General features: G+C 37.7%; 1 protein-coding gene across 2 annotated transcripts in view; it reads left to right on the top strand.

Annotated features, from left to right (window-relative positions):
- Positions 1–27,364, top strand: part of SLC27A6 (solute carrier family 27 member 6) — an 81,761-nt gene that overhangs the window by 32,983 nt on the left and 21,414 nt on the right. The window contains exon 5 of one of the 2 annotated variants that reach the window (XM_061422895.1): positions 18,741–18,935. The exons of the other annotated variant lie outside the window; for it this stretch is intronic. Within the exon in view, the coding sequence (XP_061278879.1) occupies positions 18,741–18,935 (195 nt within the window). The remainder of the gene's footprint in view (positions 1–18,740; positions 18,936–27,364) is intronic. 2 annotated transcript variants of the gene reach the window in all.

The raw sequence follows: 27,364 nt of genomic DNA, 5'->3' as shown, positions 1-27,364 counted from the left end.
TCTCATAAAAGTGTTTCAGCTTTTTGACTTTTATTCTTCTCCAGGAGAGTTTGCCAGTGTCAGAATTGTGGTCTTACCTGAAGATTCCCAGTAGAATAATTATAGGGGTACAGACTGATTTATTTCTTCTTACAGATTTTATTGTATTTTTCGATGATGTGATACCTGAACTATTTGAGGAATTAATGCCCTCCAGTAAAATGAAAGGCTTTTTCAGTGCAGGACATCGTAAGCACTACCTAACAAACTTCTTCATAGCATTTCTAGACCATGGCCCCAGACATTCCTATTTCCTCTCATCCTTTATTAGCAACATGAACTTTTGCAAGATCATTTGCTCTGTAAGTCATTATTACATGGTTGGATACATTCATTACATTTTTTCTATAAGTTTTACCATCTTAAATGATGCTATATTTAGTATCCTCATGGAATATAGTCAGTGTGGGGCCTCAGAAGTGAAGGTAGTCAAAGAACACAGACGTTTTGGTGAGTTTTATGGCATGTTTCCAGATTGCTGTTCAGAGTGATTGATGTGATTTAGAATCTCATTGACAATTTGGAGTATGCCCACTGCACAGTCTCTTATTGATACTGAGTGGTATTAAAAATAAGGGTCTTCCAGTGTCCTTCACGGAAAACAAGACACTAGTTGTTTTTGTCATTGTTGTTGTTAGTAGCGCTTACATTTTATTTACGTGGGTAACACTTAAAATACATTATGCTTTGTAAGTTTCTGCAAAAGTCCCTGTAGGATGGAGAACAGGGAGAAAAGACCAGTCTCCCTGGCTCACTCTTTCAGATATAGTGGATGAAACCCAACTTGCTTGGGCTTTGTAGTAATATTGTTCGAGCAAAGAATGTTGTTTCTTTTTTAAAAAAATGAGGAAAAGAGTTTTAATTTTATTTCTAGTTTAATAAACTAGAAGCTAACATATTTTTGATTTCTTTGTTAAGATTACTGGCAAAATGGGGGAGCTTTTTAACTGTAGCTCCCTTTTAAAATACCTCTTTTACTTATTTATCTCTTTGGCACATGTTTTATCTTATTCATTTGAGCTCCTATTTCGTATAGTAAATTAATTAAGTTTGTTATATTTGCTATAAGCCTTTTTTCATGATGTTTTCCTTTGACGTTTTTAAGCGAGGTGAAATATTCTTTTCTCTTCTCTAAACTTGTACTGCGCTGATTTGGGAGAAATACTGTAGCTGAAGAAAATTTGAGAGAACTGAATTGAGAGCAGAACTCCTGGTTGTTTAGTTAATTATTTTAATTCTTAAAGTTCTTTGAGGAAAGACTCATGTTTGTGAAATAATCTGTAAGCACTTACCCAAAGACAAGTTGATGAGGAGAGAGGGAAATAAACATATTTGCTGAAAGGAAAACGTAACGATTTTTTTTTGAACAGAGATACATTGTATTACCTAATCTTCTTTGTTGATTTCTCACAGACAGAGTACAAACAGTTCTTGGCATTAAAGATTGGGAAAAGAAGAAAGTCATTTTGTTATGACATCTTATCCCTTCAAGGGGATCTTGTTCTCTTGCTGCCCAGTGTTCCTTCCTTTCAATGAACTTCCCTGAAAGGAAGTGGCAGTGTGTGCTGAGCAGCCAACACAGCAGTGGGTTCAAGTCGGGCCACAGAGTTAACAAGTGACACAGTCCACACACCTTCAAAGGAAGTAAATTGCACGTCTCATTAGATGTGGTTTTAAGCCCCAGAGATATTTAATAGACATATTTAAAAGAAAGCAAAACCACATATTCTCTATATCTAGAGTTGCTGTCCATCTCAGGGTAAGTAATATATTCTGGACATTCACCTGAAGGCAGAAGCCACAGTCTGAGTTGAGTGTTTGTATGTAGTTGCATAAAAACCTCCTAGAGTTGACTGTCCCTAGCTGGAAGCACTTATCCACCCCCCTGACTCAACCCCATCATTTTTCTCTTTTTAAAAACTTCAGTTACAAAATTTCCTTTGGCATAAACATTTGGATGTGCCTCAAACTGCTGGCAGCAGCACTGTCCTTAAAGAAAATCTAAAAAAAAGTATCTGAGGTACTCGCTCCTCTTAGTCATGGAGTGTTGGAGTTATCTTCTTCCCCTGAGACTAGAAAAGCAGCTCTTTCCTCATCTTCCAATCTTACATATTTTCTACATTACTGAAGGCCATCATACATTTTATCATAGATCTAGCCCTATATTTTCTTAATATTAGGGCTTTTCAGGTGGCACAGTGTAAAGAATTTGCCTGCCAATGCAAGAGACACAAGAGACACTCAGGTTCAATCCCTGGGTCAGGAAGATCCCTTGGAGGAGGAAATGGCAACCCACGCCAGTATTACAAAAGTGATTACAGATAATGATAAATATTACGGAGAAACAAAACCTTTTGAGGTGATGGAGACCAATGAGTGGTAGGAGTGAGGGATTGCTGATTAGATGGAGCGGTCAGGGAAGGCTTCACTGACATGGTAACCTGAGAGCTGAGGAATCATGATGGTGTGGGTGGGATACTGCCAAGGCAAAGCTAGCAGACTGCAGTCATGATGGAATAAACTGAAAACAACGCAGCCCACAGCGGACACACCACTGAGTGTTTAATGAGATGCAAACTGGCTGGGCCATCCATGGACCAGATCTTACGGGGCTCAGTAGATCCTGGAGGTGAAATTTGGATTTTGTACCCTTCAGAGCATTTGGGAAAAGATGAAAGTAAACTAGAAAATATACCCATTCGGGAATCCATTTTGAAGGAAAGATAGCAAGATAATAAGATTCCCATTAGTTCAGGAATAGGGAGGGAAGAGTGAAGAAGATTGCAGTTCAAATGTCTAGGCAATTGTGAACTATCTGTTGAGATAAGGAAAACTGAGATTCAAGAAGTGAAAATTAAATATCTTTTGGACATGTTAAGTTTGGTGTGTTAGACATCCAGTTTAAGTAGTAAAATAGGCAGTTGAATGCAGGAATCTGGAGCCCAAAATGTACAGGGAACGGGGCCTAATTAACAAAGCCCTCTGTTATGATGCATATGTATTATGCCTCTTTTTCAAGTTAACATTATAGTCTATCATTTACACTATATAGTTTGTCTATAGCTCTCAATGTGGAACACCCACATTTTGACATTCTCAAAGCATAGCTTATATTCTTTAGTATATGTACATTTGTATATATGTTTTCTATTAATTATATCCTATTTCCCTTATATTATTTTCTTAAAATTTAAGAAATTTACTGGGAACTAGAAAATATACTTATGATTCTGAATATTATAGTGAATATTAACATTGAATATTAAACTTTGACAATATTAAAACTTTGACAAAATAGTTTATGCTCAACTCTCATCATGAAGAGAGACATTTTAAAACATTTTAAATGTATTTGATATATTTATTGAATATTTTTCATTAAATATTAAATATTCTTCATTCAATTCCGTATAGATTATACTAAACTTTCTTTTTAAAAAAATTTTTTTATTATTATTTTTTTTTTTACATTACAATATTTAGTAATGTTTAGACAGTCCTGAAGTGAACCCTTAAGTGTTTGCTGTGTTTTTTTGAAGGTAGCAAAATGAAAATGTTGGCATTGATGATGTGAGATTTTTTAAGACTTCATTATGAAAGGGAACCTGCTGTACTTTCTCCAAAGAGAATCCATCATTTCTTTCAAGCTTTAAGAGGCTTCCTTCCATGGACAGAGAAGCCTGGCATGCTACAGTCCATAGTGTCACAAAGAGTCAAACACAACTGAGCAACTAACACTTTCACTTTGTCATATTTAGATAAGATGTAAGGATAAAGACAATTCAATAGTACTCGAGAATAAAATTCCAATTCTTGTGGTTTAGTCCCTATGTCCTTTCCTACTCTTTTGCAACCCTATGGACTGTAGCACGCCAGGCTTCGTTACCCAAGGGGTCTCCAGGCAAGAATACATAGGTGGGTTGCCATTTTCTTCTCCAGGGGATCTTCCCAACCCAGGGTTCGAACCCCCCTCTCATGCATTAGTGGGCAGATTCTTTACCACTCAGTGACTAAATGATGCTGACTTAACCTGGATCTCTTGAACTTGTATATTGGTTTTATCAGTTATGTTTTTAATGGGTCTGAAGACAGTTACAGGCTCTCATTGGCATTACCTTGTCCCTGATTCAGGGCATTACTATTTATTCTTTTCCAATTGAAAAATGAATATTTTTAAAGCATTTGTTCTTTTATTGTGTTTTCATTTTCTTAGTCTCTGTATTACAAGTGTTTTACCATTAGGTTTTCCCCATTTCACATCTTGTGAAAAATGTAGTTTGTCAAAGAATTAAGCTTTGGAAACTTTTATTATCCCATGTAGTAACTTTCAAAGAATGACACTTTAAAATTAATGTGAATTTTAGTTGTTATCAAGATGTTCTGATTTAGTTTCATTGCCATTGTCTTCTTGACAGCACTCAGAATAATTGATTTTATCTCCAAGATCCAGTTGTTTAAAAATATTTAGTACTTTTTAAATTTTTTCTTTTCCTCAGATATTTGAAGCATATTTTTACATGGTTGAGAAAATCAGCTCTCTTTTAAAACCCAGTTTTTCTTTAATAAATCAGAGACGTGTTTACTATTCTCATACTAAATATGAAAGCTTTAGAAAAGTTGGCAAGGAACCAGAACTTTCTTTTCTGCTGAGAAGCTACAAATATATAAATATGAGGGACTAATATTTAAAAATAGCTATTAGCAACCTAAATGTTGGTAGAATTAGAAGGGAATTAATGTTTTGGAAAGTTTTAGAACTGTGTATATATTAAAGGCTTTTTATAAATGCATTTTGAATACTTACTGATTCATAGTTCATGGGTAGTGGTACATATAAAGCATACATGTCTTTTTCTGTCTTATCTATTATACCTTTGCTGCTGTCATTTCCACTAGAATACATATATCCTTTTTTACTGGATTTCCCCACAAGTTTGCTTTATATGGAAAGCCATCAGGTAGTGTGTTGGCTGTGGAATCAAAAGACACAGGCTCAGTTCAAGCTTTTATTATGTGACTCTCTACTGGTCTCTTCTCTTGGAGCCACAGGTTCTGTCTTTATATTTGTTGTTGTTGTTCAGTTGCTCAGTAACGTCTGACTCTTTGCGACCCCATGGACTGCAGCACACCAGGCTTCCCTGTCCTTCACAACCTCCCTGGGTTTTCTCAGACACATGTCCATTGAGTCAGTGATGCCATCCAACCATCTCGTCCACTTTCGCCCCCTTCTCTTCCTGCCTTCAATCTTTCCCAGCATCAGGGTTTTTTTCCAGTGAGTCAGCTCTTCACACCAGGTGGCCAAAGTATTGGAGCTTCAGCTTCAGCATCAGTCCTTCCAATGAATATTCAGGGTTGATATCCTTTGGGATTGACTGTTTTGATCTCCTTGCTGTCCAAGGGACTCCTAAGAGACTTCTCCAGCACCACAGTTCAAAGGTATCAGTTTTTCAGTGCTCAGCCTTCTTTGTGGTCCACATCCATACATGACTACTTGGAAAAACCACAGCTTTGACTTTTGCCAACAGACCTTTGTTGGCAATAATATCTCTGCATTTTAATATGCTGTCTAGGTTTGTCATAGCTGTTTTTCCAAGGAGGAAATGTCTTTTAATTTCATGGCTTCAGTCACCATCTGCAGTGATTTTGGAACCCAAGAAAGTAAAGTCTGTCATTCTTTCCATTGTTTCCCCAACTATTTGCCATGAAGTGATGGGACCAGATGCCATGATTTTCATTTTTTTGAATGTTGAGTTTTAAGCTAGTTTTTTCACTCTCCTCTTTCACTTTCATCAAGGATTTCTTTAATTCCTCTTTGCTTTCTGACATAAGGGTGGTGTCAGCTGCGTTATTGATATTTCTCCCAGCAATCTTGATTCCAGCTTGTGCTTCATCCAACCTGCCATTACATGATATACTCTGCATATAAGTTAAATAAGCAGGATGGCAATATACAGCTTTGATGTACTCCTTTCCCAATTTGCAATTAGTCTGTTGTTCCATGTCCGGTTTCTAACTGTTGCTTCTTGACCTGCATACAGGTTTTGCAGGAGGCAAGTAAGGTTGTCTGGTATCCCCGTCTCTTTAAGACTTTCCCACAGTTTATTGTGATCTACAAAGTCAAAGGCTTTAGTGTAGTCAAAAGTTAATTCATGTTTTTCTGTGACATCTTATGGAAAAACCTGAATGAACTTTTTGGCTAACCCAATATAAAATAGATAACAGTACCTACTTCTCCTAATTTGCCCATTGATTCTAATCATCCAGTTATAAGATGTATGTGAAAAAACATGAAGTGATAAGCCAAACACAAATGGAAGGATATTATTTTTAAGCAGAATGTGGTAATGTTTTTCATGAATGTCATTATAAAATTAGAATAATTTTGTAGTGTTAAAAAATATTTGGCCTTTGAATAATAAAAACCATGCAACATTGATTGCAAAAATCAATTTAGACCATTATTATTTTAAAATAAAGCTTTACTAATGTTAAAATGTTAACAGGTTTATATTGCACTTGTCACACAAAAACATTAGAAATAAAAATACAAAATCGGAAACCCTGAAAATATTATACCTGTTTCCTCTTGGGGTATATCCTGCTGTTACTATAAACATGGTGTATTAGTTGGTTTTCCTACCTTCCATATTGATTTAACATTTTAAAATTTATATTCAAGATTATTTATTTTACTATTTATTTGCTATTTTCCACATTGCCTCTTCCTTTAATAATCTGTTTCTAATGTCCATGCTATGGACATATGAAGTCAAGGTCAGAAATTGTGGATCTCTGCCTTTCTAGTAAGGCTTACCAGAAAATACAAGATTCTTTAGCAAATTATTAGCAGCCTGAATTTTCCAGCAGATGACTTTATTCCCAGTGAAAGAAAGACAATGGATTTAAATAAAAAAGAGAGTTCTAAGTCCATCTTTTCCATTAATTCATCATGTGGCATCAAGCAAATCATTTAATTTCTTTGCACCTTGGAGTTAGGGAGCTTCACATTCAAGCCTGTCTTCCCTATCTTATAAGCTCTGTGATGATGGGCGAATTGTTCAGCTTCTCTGAGCAGTCCCCACAGCAGTCTTTTCATCTATAGGATGAGTATAATAACAATTACATCCAAAGCTGACGTAAGTATTAATGAGACAGAAATTGAAGTACAAATGGAGACAGATGGTCCATAATGATGGAGTCTCCTGGAAGAGGAGACAGCCTTCTCCAAAGAGGCCTCATGAGATGTTTTTGTTATTGTAACAAATGTGCCAAAGTTGTTCTAGTCTCCAGCCTGACAGGTTCGCAATCGCATCTATCAGCCCGTATCTCTATATTAGACTCATATAAACCAGGCTCAGGAATGCCAGTTTATAGCTTTAAATTGGCTCTATTGCTGGGATCTTCCTCAGTCTTCCTAAATGGTAGCATGTCCAGAACTCTCAGTCAAGCCTTTCCCTTCTCTCTCTCCCTGGACGTGTTCCCAGCTGAAAATACCATCTACAACTTAACTCTCAAAAGTGTATCTGCAGCTCTGTCATTAATCTTCCTTGCAGCTTCTCTTTTTCTCACACCTCCACGAGCACATCCTGCAGTTTCAACGTTTAAATATTTCCAGACTCAAACCTCGTCTTACTGCCCTGCTGCTCTCATCTGCATTGGCACAACTTCCTGCCCCTCCAAATCCCAGCAATGGCCTCTTCTGAACTCCATTTTGCCCTTCTAACTTCAATTCTTACGTAGCAGTTGGAATGATTCTGTTAAAATGTAAATCAGATTATGTTACTTCACTATTCAAATCCCTGTGATAGTTTTCCTGGAGGAAAATCCAGATGCCCTTAGCATGGGGCCATACAGCTCTGTGGGATCTGCTTGCCCTGCTAGGATCCCCCACCCCCACCCCGACACACACTCTGCTTGTTTCATCCACCCCAGCCTCAGTGGCCTCCTAGCTTTTTTTTCAATGCACCAGGACTCTGAGTTCCTCCCCTTGAATGTGCCCCCCAGATATTTGCATGTCTCACTCTCTGGCTATTCAGATCCCCTCCTCCTCCTCCTCAGAGAGGGCTTCTCTGGCCACAACCCATATTTATGTCTGGTACAAGTCACCTTCCCAACTCACGTGGACCCCACACTCAAAATCGGGTTGTACTGTAGAGACTGATGATGTCACACGTGCACTAAGATAATGTGAATGGATTTATTACTCACATAATGTGACTTTCTGGGGAGAGGAGGACAAGGAGCCCAAGCAGGTCAAAAACTGACTTGGGATAGCAGAGGAAAGAGACCAGTTCAGCTTTTATTGTGCTAAGAGGCTGGCACTAGGGTGAGGGACCTTGTGCACGTAGCGTTGCTCATGTGCTTTGAACTTCCTGTTGCTGCCAAAGGAAGGAGCCCTGGCCATTCTCAATAGTTTGCTCAGATTTAGGGCAGAAGAGGAAGGGGGATGGGGGTGGTTTGAAATCTCTCCACAGTCAACCATAAAGAATGGAGTCAGGCTCTTCACTACAGTCTCCTAGTTCTCTTTGACTGCCTTATTTTCCTCATAAAACATATCACCTCATTATATATTTCATAGATAATTTTTATTTGTTGTCATTTAATCTCCCCACCCTATGATATAAGTTCCAGGAAAGCAGGAGGTTTATCATTTTTATCTATAGTTATATCCTCAGTACTCAAAATGGTGCCTGACATCGTAGTGCTGAATAAAAAATAGTTGTATTAGTTTTAAAAATAAAGTAACAAATATGAGAAGACCAGTTGCTGGGACATACAAGTGTTCATGATTGGCACAGCCTTTGCCTAGTCCCAGACCTGAAAGGGAAGCTCAATTGCAATGAGAAAGTCAGAGTTCCTGGGGAGGACAGAGTCCAGGGAGAGTTCAGAAAAATCACAGTCGGCATTATTGCCTAAAAGGGCCTGAGGCCATTGCTGCGCTCAGCAGAAATTATCTTGCATTTTTCAGAACATTCATTAGTGACTCATGGCAGTTGTGGCTCAGGTGAACTTTTTCTGGGTCTCCAGGGAAGATCGTCCTCCCTTTTAGGTGAGTGAACTCAGTCATTTGAGTTAGAGGTGAGTCTTGTCACCTCCTGAAGCTGGTCTTTCTCTACAAAGCCACTTTGCAGCGCCGCTGGTCTGAAGCATTGCTTTCCTCCCATTTTCAGTTCTCCCAGTGCTGCCAGGATAGAAAGCACCTGTGCAGAGTGATCTACAAATGGCAATCTTGATTACTTATTATTTTCTAGAAAATGAGTGGAAATGAGCCCACTAGGTGTCACGGTGTGATTGGAAGGACTGATGCTAAAGCTGAAGCTCCCTTGATGCAAAGAGCCAGTTTATTGGAAAAGACTCTGATGCTGGGAAAGATCAAGGGCAGAAGGAAAAGGGGGTGACAGAGGATGAGATAGTTGGATGGCATCACCGACTCAATGGACATGCGTTTAAGCAAACTCCGGGAGATAGTGAAGGACAGGGAAGCCTGGCGTGCTGCAGTCGATGGAGCTGCAAAGAGTAGGACTTAGGAACCAAACAACAATGTGTTAGAGCTTTTTGTGGTAACACTTGCGGTCCCAGAGGTCTTTTCTTACTGTTATTTATGATGTAGATTGGTTTGTTGAACTGATGACTGTCATCTCTGAAATCGTGGCTTGCCCATACCCAGACTGGAAAGGCAGCTTGACCATGACTTTTAGGGGCAGCTGAGCCTATACTGTCTTAGCAATAGGGGACTCTGCTTTCAAATCCTCTTAGGTCCTTTCTGGAAAGAGTCCCCTGGCCTCTCCCCTCCACCATTCCTTTCCTGCTTCAGTATAAAATCTGCTCTTTTGTGCCTGTTTTCTTGTCAACAGGATTCTCTCTTACCCTGTTTGAACTTGAGTTTCTTTGTCCCTGTTCTGTGACACCCACTGGGCTTGCTGTCTGTATTTTTCCAGTGTGTAGTAGTAGAGTGTCCATGAAAGAAGCAAACTGTTGGAATGTTATAGTCATTCTTCTTATTACTGGGATGTGTGGGTGTGATACTTGTATATGTGTGATTACAGTGGGTTTTGGAGAAAAGAGGTCTTCTGTTAAATAGAATCAAGATGGAAGAATTGTAATCCCTAACACAAGTTGTATGTTTTTGATGATCCTTTACGAATTACACCATACTTTTGTTTTGTCCCTTAAGTCACTGCTTATCCAGGGCTAAAAGGCAGAAAAGATTTGCCCCTTTGTTTTCACTGTGAGTTGTTGTTTTTTTTTTTTTTTTGTCTCTCCATCTATCAACAGTCTTTGTTTCCTGAGAAATCAGGGTTGATACACAAAATTACCTATATTAAAACACAGCCTCCAGAGTTTCACTTTTCATAAGTATATAAAGAGGCTATTCAGCCTGGGTGTGTTGTAGATTCACTGAATAGGATTAAGCACGTGGTCTGGAAGAAGGAGGCTTTGTTTCTAAGAGGCATTGTTAGAGACCTGTATATTTCAGCACAGGAATAAATCTGTGACTGGTAGGAGGTAACTGCAGTTTAGCCACTCCCTCAAATACAGAAGCTCAACAGACACTCCTGGAAAACAGCTCCCAGAGGATATTTTGAAGAAACAAGAGCCTTGGTACAAATTACTGTGACTCCTCCACTGCTATGGGCACATCGTTGTGATGCGTGGCACTGAAAGCCAGAGGGAAACCATCTACTGGAAACTGTGACCCTGGAATGTCAGCATTGAAAGCTCTGATCCATTGAGCAGGTTCTCTCTTAAATTTCAAATGGGATAAATGTGTCTGTTCTGTGTACAATGAAGTGGCTTCCTCTGTGTGTGCACCAGTGTATAAACACTTGAGCCCTTACTGCTAAACTAGAATTTCCTTTTTTTATTACTACTAGTTTTATGTATTTATTTATCTTTGGCTGTGCTTGGTCTTTGTTGCTGCGAGGACCATTCTCTAGTTGTAGAGAGCGGGGCCTGGTCTCTAGTTGTGGTATGAGGGCTTCTCATTGCAGTGGCTTCTCTGGTTGCAGAGCACAGGCTGTTGCAGGCTTCAGCAGTTTGGGCTCCCAGGCTCTAGAGCACAGTCTCAATAGTTTTAGCACACAGGAATAGTTTCCCCACGGCATGTAGGATCTTCCCAGATCAGGGATCAAACTCGTGTCTCCTGCATTGGCAGGCAGATTCTTTACCACTAAGCCACCAGGGAAGCCCAGACACCCAGGATTCAATTGTTTTCTATTACTAAAATCATGGGGAAAGGCTTGGGAAAACAGAGCAAGAGCTGTTGAGGGGTTTTGAGCTGGTTTTCTCCCTGCTCCCCTTCTTTCTTTCCTTCTGTCCATTCCTCCTTCCTTCCTTCCCTCTCTGCCCACGGAGCATGTAGGCTTTGATGAGTTCACATTCTATCTCTGTTTATTTGATGTTTGACTTTGGACCTGAACTTCATTATCCCAGTGTGCAAAATGGGGATAATGCTTCTTATTTCATAGAGTTGTCATGGTGATTAAAATGAGATAATATAATAACCTGGTCACGGGGTACAGACATACTCCCTTGCTTCTTCTGACATGACTGCAGGCTTGTCTTTCGTTCCCGTCCCACACTGTCCCGATTTCTGCTTTGCCCTCTTTCTTGGACTCTCTCTGTCTCGGTTTCTGATCGTAAGTCTCTCTATTTGCATGCGTCTCGTTCTGTGTGCCTGCACGCTGATGCCTCTGTGTGCAGCTGTGCGTCTCTGTGTATGTGCTTCTCTCTGTCTTCCAGGATATCTGTGTCTAGTTTATATCTTTTTTTTTTTTTTGGCTTTGTGTGTGTGTGCATGTGTATTTGTGAGAGAGAAAACACCCCTCGGTGTGCATGCGTCTTTGTCACCATCTCTCGCTCTGTTTGTGTTGTGGATCTCTGTGCTGTGTAACTGTGTCTCACTTTACACCCCTGCGTGCACATGTGTGTGTGTGTGTGTGTGTGTGTGTCTTCAACTGTCTTGAGTGTCTCTGTGTTTCTGTCACATGCAGATGGGTCTCTTTCTGCCTCTGCATATGTCACTGTGTCCATGTTTCTATGTTGCTCTATTTCACTCTGTTTCTTTTTTTTTTTTCATATTCTCTCTCTCTCTCTAACTTTTACTCTCTGCCTTTCCTCTTCCATCTGTCTCTTTGTCTCTGCCACTCTGTGTCTTTCTTTTGTGTATGTGCCTATGTAGGTGCTATGTGTTCATTTGTTCATTTAATTGTGCTTATATTTACGCATGCTTTCCTCACCCTGTTCCCAACACAGCCTAGATATCCAGTGACATTTAGGTAGTAACCTCATAACTCAGGAAGAAGGGAAAGGAATTGGAATTTTTCCTAGAAGAAGTCTTTAAGAGACTTTTAGACAGAGAGGAACTTCTTTAAATGATAGATGGGCATTAGGAAGATTAAGACTTCCCAGATGACACTAGTGGTAAAGAACCTGCCTGCCAGTGCAGGAGATGCAAAAGACAAGGGTTCAATCTCTGGGTCGGGAAGATCCCTTGGAGGAGGGCATGGCAACCCATTCCTGTATTCTTGCCTGGAGAATCCCATGGACAGAGGAGCCTGGTGGGCTGCAGTCATGGGGTTGCAAAAAAGAATCAGACACAACTGAAGCGACTTGGCACGCATGCATTAGGAAGATTTGGTTACATTTTAGATGATTTACCACTGATTTCACAAATCACCTTCAAAAAGGACACACATGAGATTAAGTGTGATTCACAACCTCAGACCCTGCTCTCAATTTCCATATCAGTTCAGTTCAGTTGTTCAGTTGTGTCCGACTCTTTGCAACCCTGTGGACTGTAGCACACCAGACTTCCCTGTCCATCACCAACTCCCAGAGCTTGCTCAAACTCATGTCCATCGAGTTGGTGATGCTATCCAACCATCTCATCCTCTGTCATCCCCTTCTCCTCCTGCCTTCAATCTTTCCAGCATCAGGGTCTTTTCCAACAAGTCAGTTCTTAGATCAGGTGGCCAAAGTATTGGTGCTTAAGCTTCAGCATCAGTCCTTCCAATGAATATTCAGGGCTGATATCCTTTAGGATTGACTGATTTGATCTCCTTGCAGTCCAAGGGACTCTCAAGAGTCTCAATTTTCATATATGCCAGGGTATGCTTGAAGTCTCCCTTTACCAATCTTGATAATTTTTTCTTCTGCACATTTGTCTTTTTGCTGACCCTCCTTTACCATTTCTCTGACCATATAGTGGGTTCCCCCTCTTATCATCTTTTATCTGGATCATTTCAACTGCTGTCTGCTGCAAAACTCTCAGTCCGTCATGCCATTGGTGCCAGCTTACTGTTGTTATTACCTCAGGCTCTGCTTGATACCTTCCCTTGGCTTCCAGTCATCTTGCAGGGTCACCAAGAGAGCTTCCCAACATCACTAGGTGGGTAGGATTTTTTCAAGGCTCATCTGAACAACCTTTTGCCCACCAACCAATGTGCTTGTATACATAAGAAACTCTTCACCTGCTTTACAAATAAAACCAACTCCCCTTTATTTCCAGTAAGATACAGCCCTTCTTTTAGGAAGAAAACATAGAATGAATCTGGATGAAAGGCTTAATGAGCTAATTTGTAGCACCAGTGTGTTGTCCAGTTTACCAGGTGGTGTTTGCTATGTGTTAACATTAAGTTGTTGCTTTTCTCACTTTGTGTATAATTTAGGGCAGAGGTCAATAAGCTTTTTCCATAAAGCACCGGATTAGTAATTATTTTAGGATTTGTGGATTATGCTGTCTGGCACAACTAAGTTCTGCAGCTGTATTGCAAAAGCAGGGTAGACAATTCAAATAAATGGGTATGATTCTGTCCTAATAAAACTTATTGACTAAAAGAGGAAGTAGGCTGGATTTAGCCCCAGGTAACCCTTGATAACATCTTGATGGCATTTATGATAACATCTCCCTGGGTATTATATATCTTTAAAGTTTCCACTCCTGTGTAAACTAGTCTTTTAAAAGCTTCTGTTTCTCTTCTCCCCTCACGTCTCCATATATGTGTATATATGTGATTTTGTGTGGGCATATGCCAAACATAATTATATAGTTTGGTCTTGCTCCAGAGCTTCATATATTTTTATATCATTATTATAAATAAAAGAATAATATTATTTTCATTTATATATTTCCACGCTCATGATTTTAATCAGTTAAACAAAAATCTGAATAATGTCATTGAAACTTTAGATTATATCTCAATAAACTGTAAAATAACTGTAATTTATATACCTTATGTTAATTACGTCATTTGTATTTTACTCTTAGGAGTATATGCATACCAGCGACAAAGGAAATATTCATTCTCTTTTTTCCCACAACACTAAATAATGAATCTGTTGACCTTTCTTCATACCCCTCAAAGCATGATCTTCTGGGTTTTCTTTTAAAGGAAAGAAAAGTAGAATAAATATTTAAACACTTTAAATAAATACATATCTGAAGAGTTAAATATGTGAATTTAATATTTCTGGATAAAAGCCTTATCCTAGTTTTGGTGATTTTATTTTCGATATCATTGAATGACTCTGAATGAATATTCTCATTTATTAATAGTAAGCTTATACAGCTATAGACCACACAGGTTAAAATCTATGTAATTGGGTTTGCAAACAACCTTCTTACTGGTATGCCAGTTCATTTTATAATTAATGATACTTGCTAAAACTCGTCTCTTACCTGAAAAGCATCCAGGAGTCATGCCGTACGAAAGATTGTTCTCTGTTAAAGCAGAATAAATCCTAAGATTTGCAGGACTAATATTTTATATACAAAGATGGCAGTGAAAAATTCTTAAGCTGGTTCCATGCCAGGTGGGCAGTATTGGGCATGCCCATGGGAGGAGGAACCAGGACAGAATTGCTCCTGGTTGTATTTAGTGGTAGAGAAGAATCTTCTGTCTTGGAAGAAGCTACTGTGATTGAGGGACGTTTTTGTTTGTTTATTCATTGTGTTTCGTTTATCAGTGGAATATTTACCTTACGAGTTTAAAGGCCTAATGAAATCAGCAAGTCGGATTCTGATGTATCCACAGCCCTTGGCTCTTATTTTATTTTTTTAATTTGATTTTTATTTTACTAAACTAGTACTTTTACAATTAAAAAAAAAATCAGATAGTACTCTCAAGAGAAAACGGTACCCAATGCTGTCAATACTTGATCTCTAGAGGTAAATATATTTAATGATTTTAAGTTATTTTGATTATTTACTTCCGTGTTTATTTTTTTTTAAATAATTGTATTTATTTATTTATTTTTGGCTGTGCTGGGTCTCCACTGCTGCCCAGGCTTTTCTCTAGTTGTGGCGAGCAGGGGCTACTCTCTAGTGTGGTGTGTGGGTTTCTCATTGCAGCGGCTTCTCTTGTGGAACATGGACTCTAGGGCACCTGGGCTTCCGTAGTTGCAGCGTGTGGTTCAGTAGCTGTGGCTCCCAGGCCCTAGAGCACAGGCTCAATAACTGTGGCACAGGGCTCAGCTGCTCTGTGGCATGTGGGATCTTCCTGAATCAGGGATCTAGCCCATGTTCCCTGCATTGGCAGGAGGATTCTTTACCACTGAGGCTCCAGGGAAGCCCCTACTTCTATATTTCTTAATAAAACATGTATGTTACTACTTCTTGATTTTTCAGTTTTAGCTGTCATCTGCTGCCCTTCCTACTCACAGTCATTCACGCACACATATGTTTCTTCTCCCTCTGTGGCACCAATCTAATTATATTAATGTTTTAAAATATTTTGTTTTAAATATGTTTTAAAATATGCTGATAATTAGTTGTTTTCATTTTAAAAAGTCATATATAGTTTGTTCATAGCATACATACAATGTAATTAAAATATAATGAGAATTTTTAGCTTTTTATCCCTGATGCTAATTGACTTCTAAAATTTTGTTTTCTAAATGCTTGTTACTAATTCATCTCAAAACTTTCCATTATAGCTGAAATTTCTGAACATGATTTAATAACACTTCAAGTATTTTTAATCAATTTTATTCATTTTTTCTTGAAGATATTCCCCTAGGTATCATAAAAAATCAGTCATTGTTCTACCAAATGTAAACAGTATTCTGATTTCTACCTCTGCAGATTAGTTTGGCTCTGAGATCTCACCACTTAATATTCAGGTTTGCACTGAATCTACTGTTTTCAATAGATTCCTACACCTGAAATGGTATCTGGTTGGCCTTCTTCAGAGAGTAAGTCTCAAGTATTTGACCAATGCGCAGAGGGCAAACTCCCAGATACATTGTCTGTATTAGGATGTCTCCGAGTGCAACTGCTTCCTACGCAAATTTGCAACCAAGATTTCTGCCTTCCTCATGTTTTTTTGTTTTGATGCTTTGTTGACACACTCTGGAGTGTGTATTGTGTTCCCAAATGCAGGCTTAGAGTTCAAACTTATCCACTCTGCTTAGTCACATGCCTCTTATCTCTTCACTTTTCAGGTTGAGAAATTACCTTTCCCATTCTCTGTGTTCTTTAAAGTTAATAGATTAAAATCTCCTTTAAGACTGAGAAGGAACTGAGATAAAGAATGTTCATTGGGCCATTTTTAATTGTGTCAGGGACATTGTGTTCTCTACCTTATTATTATTGCTGACTTATTATTATTTCTTGTTATTTTATATTACTTTTGTAAGGATAATGGTACATCAGAGGGAATCATGGTTTTACCATGACTAAGCTGATATTATATCCTAACTAACTTTTTAATTGAGGTATAATGAACATAAACATATTAGTTTTAGGTATGCAATATAATGATTCAGTATATTGTATGTATTGCAAATTGATCACCAGTGTAAGCCTAATTAACATTCAAGACCATACATAGTTTCAAATTTTCTTTTCCTTGTGATAAGAACTTTAAGATTTACAGTGGCCCTTGAACAACACGGATTTGAACTGCAAAGGTCCACTTATTCGGAGATTTTTTTCAGTAGTAAATATCATAGTATTACATGATCTGCTGTTGTTGAATCTGGGAATGTGGAACTGATGATACTAAGGACCAGCTAGAAGTTATGTTTGGATTTTCTACTGCATGGTGGGTCCTTGTCCTTAATCCCTGGTTGTTTAAGAGTCAACTCTGGTGCCTCAGACGGTAAAGCATCTGCTACAATGTGGGAGATCCGGGTTCAATCCCTGAGTCAGGAAGATCTCCTGGAGAAGGAAATGGCAACCCACTCCAGTATTCTTGCTTGGAAAATCCCATGGATGGAGGAACCTGGTAGGCTGCAATCCATGGGATCGCAAAGAGTCGAACATGAGTGAGCAACTTCACTTTCTACTCTCTTAGCAACTTTCAAATATGCAATTCAGTATTGTTAATTATTGTCACCACGCTGTGTTGTGCATCCCCAGGACTTGCTTATTTTATGACTAGAGATGTGTACATTTTGACCCCCTTCACCCGTTTTTGCTCACTCCTTACCCTGCCCCTGGCAACCACCATGTTTTCTGTTTAGGGTTTTGGGGTTTTGTCTTTGCTGCTGTTTGTTTGTTTTTCAGATGCCACATATATATGAGAACATACAGTATTTATCTTTCTGTGTCTGACTTATTTCACTTAGCATAATGCCCTCAAAGTCCATCTATGTTGGTAAGATTTCATTCTTCTTTGTGATGGAATAATATTCACATGTATCTATCTCACATTTTCTTCATCCATCTGTTGATGGGCATTAGGGTCTTCCATGTCTTGGCTTTTGTAAATAATGCCGCAGTGAATATTTGTTATTGCTGTTCAGTAGCCATTCATGTCTGACTCTTTGCAACCCTGTGGACTGCAGTATGCCAGGCTTTCTTGTCCTTCACTCTCTCCTTGAGTTGTGTCCATTGAATCAGTGATGCCATCCAACCATCTCATCCTCTGTCGCCCCCTTGTCCTCTTGCCTTCAACCTTTCCCAGCATCAGTATCTTTTCCAATGAGCTGGCTCTTCTTATCAGGTGGCCAAAGTATTGGAACTTCAGCTTCAGCATCAGTCTTTCCAATGAATATTCAGAGTTGATTTCCTTTAGGATTGACTGGTTTGATCTCCTTGCTGTCCAAGGGACTCTCGAGTCTTCTTCATTCAGCACCACAGTTCGAAAGCATCAATTCTTTGACACTCAGCCTTCTTTATGTTCCACCTCTCACATCCATACATGATTACTGGAAAAACCATAGCTTTGTCTATATAGACCTTTGTCAGCAAAGTTTCTTTGTCTCTGCTTTTTAAAATGCTGTCCAGGTTTGTCATAGCTTTTCTTCCAAGAAGCAAGCATCTTTTAATTTCATGGCTGCAGTTACTGTCCACAGTGCTTTTGAAGCCCAAGAAAATAAAGTCTGTCACTGTTTCCATTTTTTCCCCATCTTCATGAGGTGCACTTTATTGGATCACATGGTAGTTCTGTTTTTAAATTTTTGAGGAACCTCCATTCTGGTAAGGAAGAAAATATATATCAGGGAAAATAAGACTTCAGCATCTCAAATTTAGGAAGAGATTTCCCCAGATATAGGAAAATAAAAGCTGTATTACTCTGGGCCAGTGTTAGCTCATTAGCTAAGGGACCCAGTTATGCCACAGACTTACATGAATTGTTTTACTCCTTTCCATATACAACTTACTTCTGGATTGTTGCCATTTAAGTAATAGCAATGACAGAAAGAATTGGGAATTGAAATTAATAAATTAAGAGGAAAATGCTTTCTTCTAACAGAGGGAAGGAGAAAAGGATCATCGGGTGCGTTTGGCAATTGGAAATGGAGCACGCAGTGATGTATGGAGAGAATTCTTAGACAGATTTGGAAATATTAAGATGTGTGAGTTTTATGGAGCTACTGAAGGAAACATTAACTTCATGAATCACACTGGGAAAATTGGATCAGTCGGGAGAGCGACTTTCTTCCACAAAGTAAGTACAATAAAAAAGAGATATATTGAGATCTGCTAATCTCTCTTCTAGACTTTATACTGTAACTTATAGTAAATATTATCACTTTTTTAAAAAAAATTAAGAACTCCTCTAAATAACATAGTTGCCTCTAGGTAAACTGTGGTGCCATAGATTATGAAAACCTTGCCTATCTCCCATCTTTTTCCTCTGTAATATGGGGATAATGATAGTTCTTTTGCTCAGTTTTCAAATTTCACGATAAAATGTATAAACAGCAAGCATAGGTTCTGATATATATTAATTTGATTCTTTTCATTTTCTGTGTTTTCCATCCACAATTTCTACTGTCATTCATTTTTATATCACTCAAAAATTATATGTAGGCTTCTAATATATAGTTTCCTTAAAAACTATGCCAAGATATTACTAACATTTTAAAAGTAGCCAAGGAATTACCTTCTTAGGAGTAAAACACAGCTGATTTCGCAATAACAACCATAGAAGACAAAATATAGTGGACAGATACCTTCATCTTGCTTGGAGAAAATAATTATCAAATACAAGTTATATTCAATAATAATATTTTTAAAGAATAAAAATGAAAATTTGAAATAAGCAAATCCTCAAGGGGAAATAAGCAAATCCAGAATCACAGGAGAATATTTTATCTCTTTGATAGAACATGCAAAATTTTTTTCAATGATGTAATGTATTAAATAATACAATAAAGAAACTACTTGCACTGATGAACATATATAGGACACTGAATTTTAAAACTGCTGAATATCCATTATTTTTAAGCATTTACAAAACATTCACAAAGATTACAGGACCACTTAGTGAATTCCAGCAAATTTCATAGGATCAAATATATATGGATTATGTTCTCTGATAACAGCTTAATTAAGATAGAAATGTTTAAAATAACAGTTAGATCTTTTCTTAAATATTTGAAAATGAAGCATCTCTAAATATCTATAAGTCAAAGAAAAATTATAACAGAAAAAAAAAATAGAAAATAATTTAAGCCAAATGATAATGAAAATGTTACATTGAAGAATAAGAATAATAACTGAAGAGTAACTGAAAATTAGTGAGCTAAATATCTATTTTTATAAGTTAATTTTTAAAAACAGCTAAAACAAACTCAAAGAATATAAAAGGAAGGAAATGATAAAGAGCATAATTTAAAGAAGTAGAAAAGAAGCATTTAGTGAGTATCAAAAGAGATAAAAGTGTAATTTTTAAAAGTAAAGAAATAGATTCAAAGCTGGTATTAATTGCTCTGATATTTGAAACTTAAATAAGGTACAAACTGTTTTTATAAATATGTTCTTTGGGATTGTGAAGGTCTTATTGACATTCTAGAAATTCATGTGAATTGTGAACAAATATAATTGGTGGAATAATAAGTGCTGATATTATCAAGTACTACATTCTTTATGATTAGTTTTCTCAGTGGATTGCACTGGTTCCATTAAAAATCTGCTATTAATATTAAACATTTTTGGTGAAGCTGAGTCATTCCTAAGTAATTATGTAGTAGGAATACAATGAAGCTTGACTTCATTGTAATTTTCTCATATATTAAAGACCCTGTCAGACTGTTATAATGCATAATACAGGAAGTTATGATTGTCTCCAGTTTATTTGGAAAAACTTCTGATTTTTTTTTTTCAGTTTGGAAATGGAAGAAAAAAAAGTACCTAATGTCATATGAATTCTAGTCTTTTATCATTCATTTGCATATTGTTTCATTATGTAACAGGCAATCAGAAAAAAATTAGACCAATAATTGTTTCATAATTATATGAGGAAATTTGATAAGTGTGTCTCTCAAAAATTTAAACCTTTTGGAGTCTTACAGTTACCCTCTCAGAAAGAAGTCAGCCTCTAAACAGAGGTAGGATGTTATAACCCAAAGAAAAAGATAAAGTAGCAGCACAAAGTTCCTGTGACCCAAATGTCCTTCTTGTGTGCTGTGTTTCCTATTTATTTAAATGCATGAAGGGAGGTGTGTCCCATAAATGCCTCCAAAGCAAATAATATAAAAAATTTGGTGACAGTTCAATTGAGAGACATCCACATAAAAGTTGTAGACTGACTTCTCCTTTTCTATGCCCAGTAATTATAACTGGGAAGGAACAAACATGAAATCGAAAGAAATAAAACTTGAAAAAAAAGAAGGAAGAAAATGAATCTAAATAAAAAACTGCTAAAAAAATATGGATGAATATCAAAATAAGTCCCCCCAAATAGCCAGAAAATGTTTAGAAAAATAATTTCCCATAGTTCAAAAACTTGTAATTATATTCTGTTTAAAAATAAGAGCCCAGAGGAAAGTGCAGGAAAGGCATAAATCAACAAAAGGAGTTGAAAAGTAGCCATGCTCAACCCAAAGGAGAAAAATATAAGGGAAAAATGAAAATGTTACAGAGCTAAACATCACACTGAAGGACTTAAAAATAAATAAGACTGTAAACACTACTAGGGAGCAAGATGGATGGGATTAAGGAGTCACACAAACAATATAAAGAATAAGCAAATAATAATATAAAATAAATGAAAAAGATAAAATGAAAACATAGACAATGATCTGACATGTGCTTAATTTGTGTTCCTACAGGAAAAAAAAAAAAAAAACTCAAAGTGAAAAAAACTACTTGAAACCTAATAGAAGAAAACTTCCTGAAAATAAAGATTTGAATGTTTAGCAAAAAGAGCACATATTTCAGGGTGGAATATATGGTACAGAATGATTATCAGAAAATATTTTCCAGTGAAATTACTGAATATAAATTGAAGAACCATAAGCAGATGCTAAGGCAGAAAAAGCAAAAGATGTACAAAGTAGAGGGTGAAGATGTGAAATGGCTCAGGCATCTTTCAAATGAAAACATCACACCCAGTTCCCCCCCGAAAGGGAAAGTAATGTTTTCAGCTAAGAATGCTAGTTTAATGAAGTTGTCCTGCAAATCCAAATGCAACAAAGTGGCATCCTCAAACTTGTAAGAAATCAGAGAACGTAATTCCTATGTACTTACAGGAATATACTACTGCTTTATATTCACTGAATGAAAAATTCTGGTGAACATGAAGATAAAGCAGTCTTTAGAAATGAAGGAACCACCTTCTATTAAAAGGTTCGATTGAATCCAATTAAATGTAGAAGATTTAAAACTCTGAATTACATTTGTAGATGGAATGGAAATGTAAATCCTGACAATATAGAAATATTCATGACTAACAAAAATGGGAATTGGGTGGGAAGAAAGAAGAAGGTATAAGTGCTAATTATCTTCATCTTTCATGGTGGTAAATCCGTAGATACAAAAAGTAAAGTATGAGATTTGGTAAAAAGGCTTCTTTCCTTCACATTTATATAAACATTTTTATTGTCTTAAAGTAAGCATCTTTTGAGCTTTCCTGGTGGCTCAGAGAGTAAATAATCTGCCTGCAATACAGAAGACCCAAGTTCTATCCCTGGGTTGGGAAGGTCCCCTGGAGAAGGACATGGAAACCCACTCCAGTATTCTTGCCTGGAGAATCCCATGGAGGAAGGAGCCTGGAGGGCTGCAGTCCATAGGGTTGCAAAGAGTCAGACAGGACTGAGCAACTAACACTTTCACTTTCAAGCATCTTTTAGAGACTAGGAAATATATCCAACTGTGAAGTTAGAAAAAAATTCACAGAGGACAATCTTCACACCTGACTTCAGTTGCAGTTGGGGGTCCCTAAGACCACCTTAAATAATTTTTGATAATTCACTACAGAAAACTCATCAAAAGTTGATATAATAGTTACATGTATTTCCAGGTCAGGAAGCTTACCCAGTCTTGATGTCCAGAGTTTTTTGGGGGAGTGGGGATTCTCAGTCATTTAAATCTAGTTGGCTGCCTCTGTAATCAGCCTCCATCTCCCGTCCTTCAGGAAGTCAAGATGTGTGACTACAAACCTCTATCCTACATAACATTATTGACCTGGCTCAGAGACCCACTCTCAACAGTGTAGTTACTATCTGGCTGCCCAAGGCCCTTAGACAAGCAAAAATAGTACTATCCATCGTGATATTGCAAGGACTTAAGAGATTATCCCATCGCTCTGGGTTGTCCCAGTGCACTGGCTTTGAGTGCCCTGTTTCATGCATCGAACTTGGACAGGTGATCTATTTCACTTATCAGATTAGATCAGATCAGTCGCTCAGTCGTGTCTGACTCTTTGCGACCCCATGAATCGCAGCATTCCAGGCCTCCCTGTCCATCACCAACTCTCGGAGTTCACTCAGACTCACATCCATTGAGTCAGTGATGCCATCCAGCCATCTCATCCTCTGTCGTCCCCTTCTCCTCCTGTCCCCAATCCCACCCAGCATCAGAGTCTTTTCCAATGAGTCAACTCTGCGCATGAGGTGGCCAAAATACTGGAGTTTCAGCTTTAGCATCATTCCTTCCAAAGAAATCCCAGGACTGATCTTCAGAATGGACTGGTTGGATCTCCTTGCAGTCCAAGGGACTCTCAAGAGTCTTCTCCAACACCACAGTTCAAAAGCATCAATTCTTTGGCGCTCAGCCTTCTTCACAGTCCAACTCTCACATCCATACATGACCACTGGAAAAACCATAGCCTTAACTAGACGGACCTTTGTTGGCAAAGTAATGTCTCTGCTTTTGAATATGCTGTCTAGGTTGGTCATAACCTTCCTTCCAAGGAGTAAGCGTCTTTTAATTTCATGGCTGCAGTCACCGTCTGTAGTGATTTTGGAGCCCAGAAAAATAAAGTCTGACACTGTTTCCACTGTTTCCCCATCTGTTTGCCATGAAGTGGTGGGACCGGATGCCATGATCTTCGTTATCTGAATGTTGAGCTTTAAGCCAACTTTTTCACTCTCCTCTTTCACTTTCATCAAGAGGCTTTTGAGTTCCTCTTCACTTTCTGCCATAAGAGTGGTGTCATCTGCATATCTGAGGTTATTGATATTTCTCCCGGCAATCTTGATTCCAGTTTGTGTTTCTTCCAGTCCAGCATTTCTCATGATGTACTCTGCATATAAGTTAAATAAACAGGGTGACAATATACAGCCTTGACGAACTCCTTTTCCTATTTGGAACCAGTCTGTTGTTCCATGTCCAGTTCTAACTGTTGCTTCCTGACCTGCATACAAATTTCTCAAGAGGCAGATCAGGTGGTCTGGTAACTCTGGAAAACTCTTTCAGAATTTTCCACAGTTTATTGTGATCCACGCGGTCAAAGGCTTTGGCATAGTCAATAAAGCAGAAATAGATGTTTTTCTGGAACTCTCTTGCTTTTTCTATGATCCAGCAGATGTTGGATCATATATTTCACATATGGTAATATACATGTTTCAATGCTATTCTCTCAAGTCATCTCACCCTCGTCTTTTCCCACAAGTCCAAAAGTCTGTTCTTTATATCTGTGTCTATTTTGCTGTCTCACATATAGGGTCATCGTTACTGTCTTTCTAAATTCCATATGTATGCATTAATATACTGTATTGGTGTTTTTCTTTCTGACTTAATTCACTCTGTATAATAGGCTTCAGTTTCATCCACCTCATTAGAACTGATTCAAATGTGTGCTTTGTAATAGCTGAGTAATATTCCATTGTGTATGTACCACAACTTTCTTATCCATTCATCTGCCAATGGACATCTAGGTTGCTTCTATGTCCTAGCTATCATAAGCAGGGCTGTGATGAACACTGGGGTACACGAGTCTCTTTCAATTCTAGTTTCTTCAGTGTGTATGCCCAGCAGTGGGATTGCTGGGTCATATGGCAGTTCTATTTTCAGTTTTTTAAGGAATCTCCACACTATTCTCCATTATTGCTGTACTAGTTTGCATTCCCATCAACAGTGTAAGAGGGTTCCCTTTTCTCCAGCATTTACTGTTTGTAGACTTTGATAGCAGCCATTCTGAAATGGTACTGGTGTGAGTTAGTACCTCATTGTGGTTTTGATTTGCATTTCTCTGTTAATCGGTGATGTTGAGCATTTTTTCATGTGTTTGTTAGCCATCTGTATGTCTTCTTTGGAGAAATGTCTGTCTAATTCTTTGGTCCATTTTTTGACTGGGTCATTTATTTTTCTGGTATTGAGCTGCATGAGCTTCTTGTATATTTTTTAGATTAATTATTTGTCAGTTGCTTCATTTGCTATTATTTTCTCCCACTCTGAAGGCTGTCTTTTCACATTGCTTATAGTTTCCTTTGTTGTGCAAAAGCTTCTAAGTTTAACTAGGTCCCATTTGTTTACTTTTGCTTTTATTTCTATCACTCTGGGATGTGGGTCATAGAGGATCCTGCTGTGATTTATGTTGGAGAGTGTTTTGCCTATGTTTTCCTCTAGGAGTTTTATAGTTTCTCGTCTCACATTTAGATCTTTAATCCATTTTGAATTTATTTTTGTGTATGGTGTTAGAAAGTGTTCTAGTTTCATTCTTTTACAGGTGATTGACCAGTTTTCCCAGCACCACTTGTTAAAGAGATTGTCTTTTCCCCTTTGTATAATTTTGCCTCCTTTGTCAAAGATAAGCTGTTCATAGGTGCGTGGATTTATCTCTGGGCTTTCTATTTTGTTCCACTGATCTCTATTTCTGTCTTTGCGCCCCTACCATACTGTCTTGATGACTGTAGCTTTGTAGTATAGTCTGAAGTCAGGCAGGTTGATTCCTCCAGTTCCATTCTTCTTTCTCAAGATTGCTTTGGCTATTCGAGGTTTTTTGTATTTCCATACAAATTGTGAAATTATTTATTCTAGTTTTGTGAAAAATGCCATTGGTAGCTTGATAGGGATTGCATTGAATCTATAGATTGCTTTGGGTCATATACTCATTTTCACTATATTGATTCTTCTGATCCATGAACATGATATATTTCTCCATCTATTTGTGACATCTTTGATTTCTTTCATCAGTGTTTTATAGTTTTCTATATATGTCTTTTGTTTTTTAGGTAGATTTATTCCTAAGTATTTTATTCTTTTCATCACATTGGAGAATGGGATTGTTTCCTTAATTTCTCTTTCTGTTTTCTCATTGTTAGTGTATAGGAATGCAAGGAATTTCTGTTAATTAATTTATATCCTGCAAATTTACTATATTCATTGATTAGCTCTAGTAATTTTCTGGTGGTGTCTTTAGGGTTTTCTTTGTAGAGGATCATGTCATCTGCAAACAATGAGACTTTTACTTCTTCTTTTCCAATATGGATTACTTTTATTTCTTTTACTTCTCTGATTGCTGTGACTAAAACTTCCAAAAATATGTTGAATAGTAGTGGTGAGAGTGGGCACCCTTGTCTTGTTCCTGATTTTAGGGGAAATACTTTCAATGTTTTGCCATTGAGGATAATGTTTGCTGTGGGTTTATCCTATCTGGCTTTTATTATGTTGAGGTATGTTCCTTCTATGCCTACTTTCTGGAGAGTTTTTATCATAAATGTATTGAATTTTGTCAAAGGCTTTCTCTGCATCTATTGAGATAATAACATGGTTTTTATCCTTCAATTTGTTAATGTGGTGTATCACATTTATTGATTTGTGAATATTGAAGAATCCTTGAATCCCTGAGATAAAGCCCAATTGGTCATGATGTATGATATTTTTAATATGTAGTTGGATTCTGTTTGCTAGGATTTTGTTGAGGATTTTTGCATCTATGTTCATCGGTGATACTGGCCTGTAGTTTTCTTTTTTTGTGTGGCATCTTTGTCTGGTTTTGATATTCAGGAGATGGTGGCCTCATTGAATGAGTTTGGGAGTTTACCTTCCTCTGCGGTTTTCTGGAAGAGTTCAAGTAGCATAGGTGTTAGCTCTTCTCTAACTCTATCTGGTCCTGGACTTCTGTTTGTTGGATGATTTTTGATTACATTTTCTAGTTCCATGCTTGTGATGGGTCTGTTAATATTTTCTATTTCTTCCTGGTTCAGTTTTGGAATGTTATACTTTTCTAAAAATTTTTCCATTTCTTCCAAATTGTCCATTTTATTGGCATATAGTTGCTGATACTAGTCTTTTCTGATCCTTTGTGTTTTTGCATTGTCTGTTGTGATTTCTCCATTTTGATTTCTAATTTTGTTAATTTGGTTCTTCTCCCTTTTTTTCTTGATGAGTCTGGCTAATGGTTTGTCTATTTTATGTATCTTCTCAAAGAACCAGCTTCGGATCAGATCAGTCGCTCAGTCATGTCCGACTCTTTGTGACCCCATGAATCGCAGCATGCCAGGCCTCCCTGTCCATCACCAACTCCCAGAGTTCACTCAGACTCACTTCCATCGAGTCAGTGATGCCATCCAGCCATCTCATCCTCTGTCGTCCCCTTCTCCTCCTGCCCCCAATCCCTCCCAGCATCAGGGTCTTTTCCAATGAGTCACCTCTTCGCATGAGGTGGCCAAAATACTGGAGTTTCAGCTTTAGCATCATTCCTTCCAA

This window comes from Bos javanicus, chromosome 7 (genome assembly GCF_032452875.1).
Source record: "Bos javanicus breed banteng chromosome 7, ARS-OSU_banteng_1.0, whole genome shotgun sequence".
NCBI lineage: Eukaryota > Metazoa > Chordata > Mammalia > Artiodactyla > Bovidae > Bos > Bos javanicus.
The sequence above is the reverse complement of the archived record's forward strand: the minus strand, read 5'-3'. Positions and strand labels throughout refer to the sequence as shown.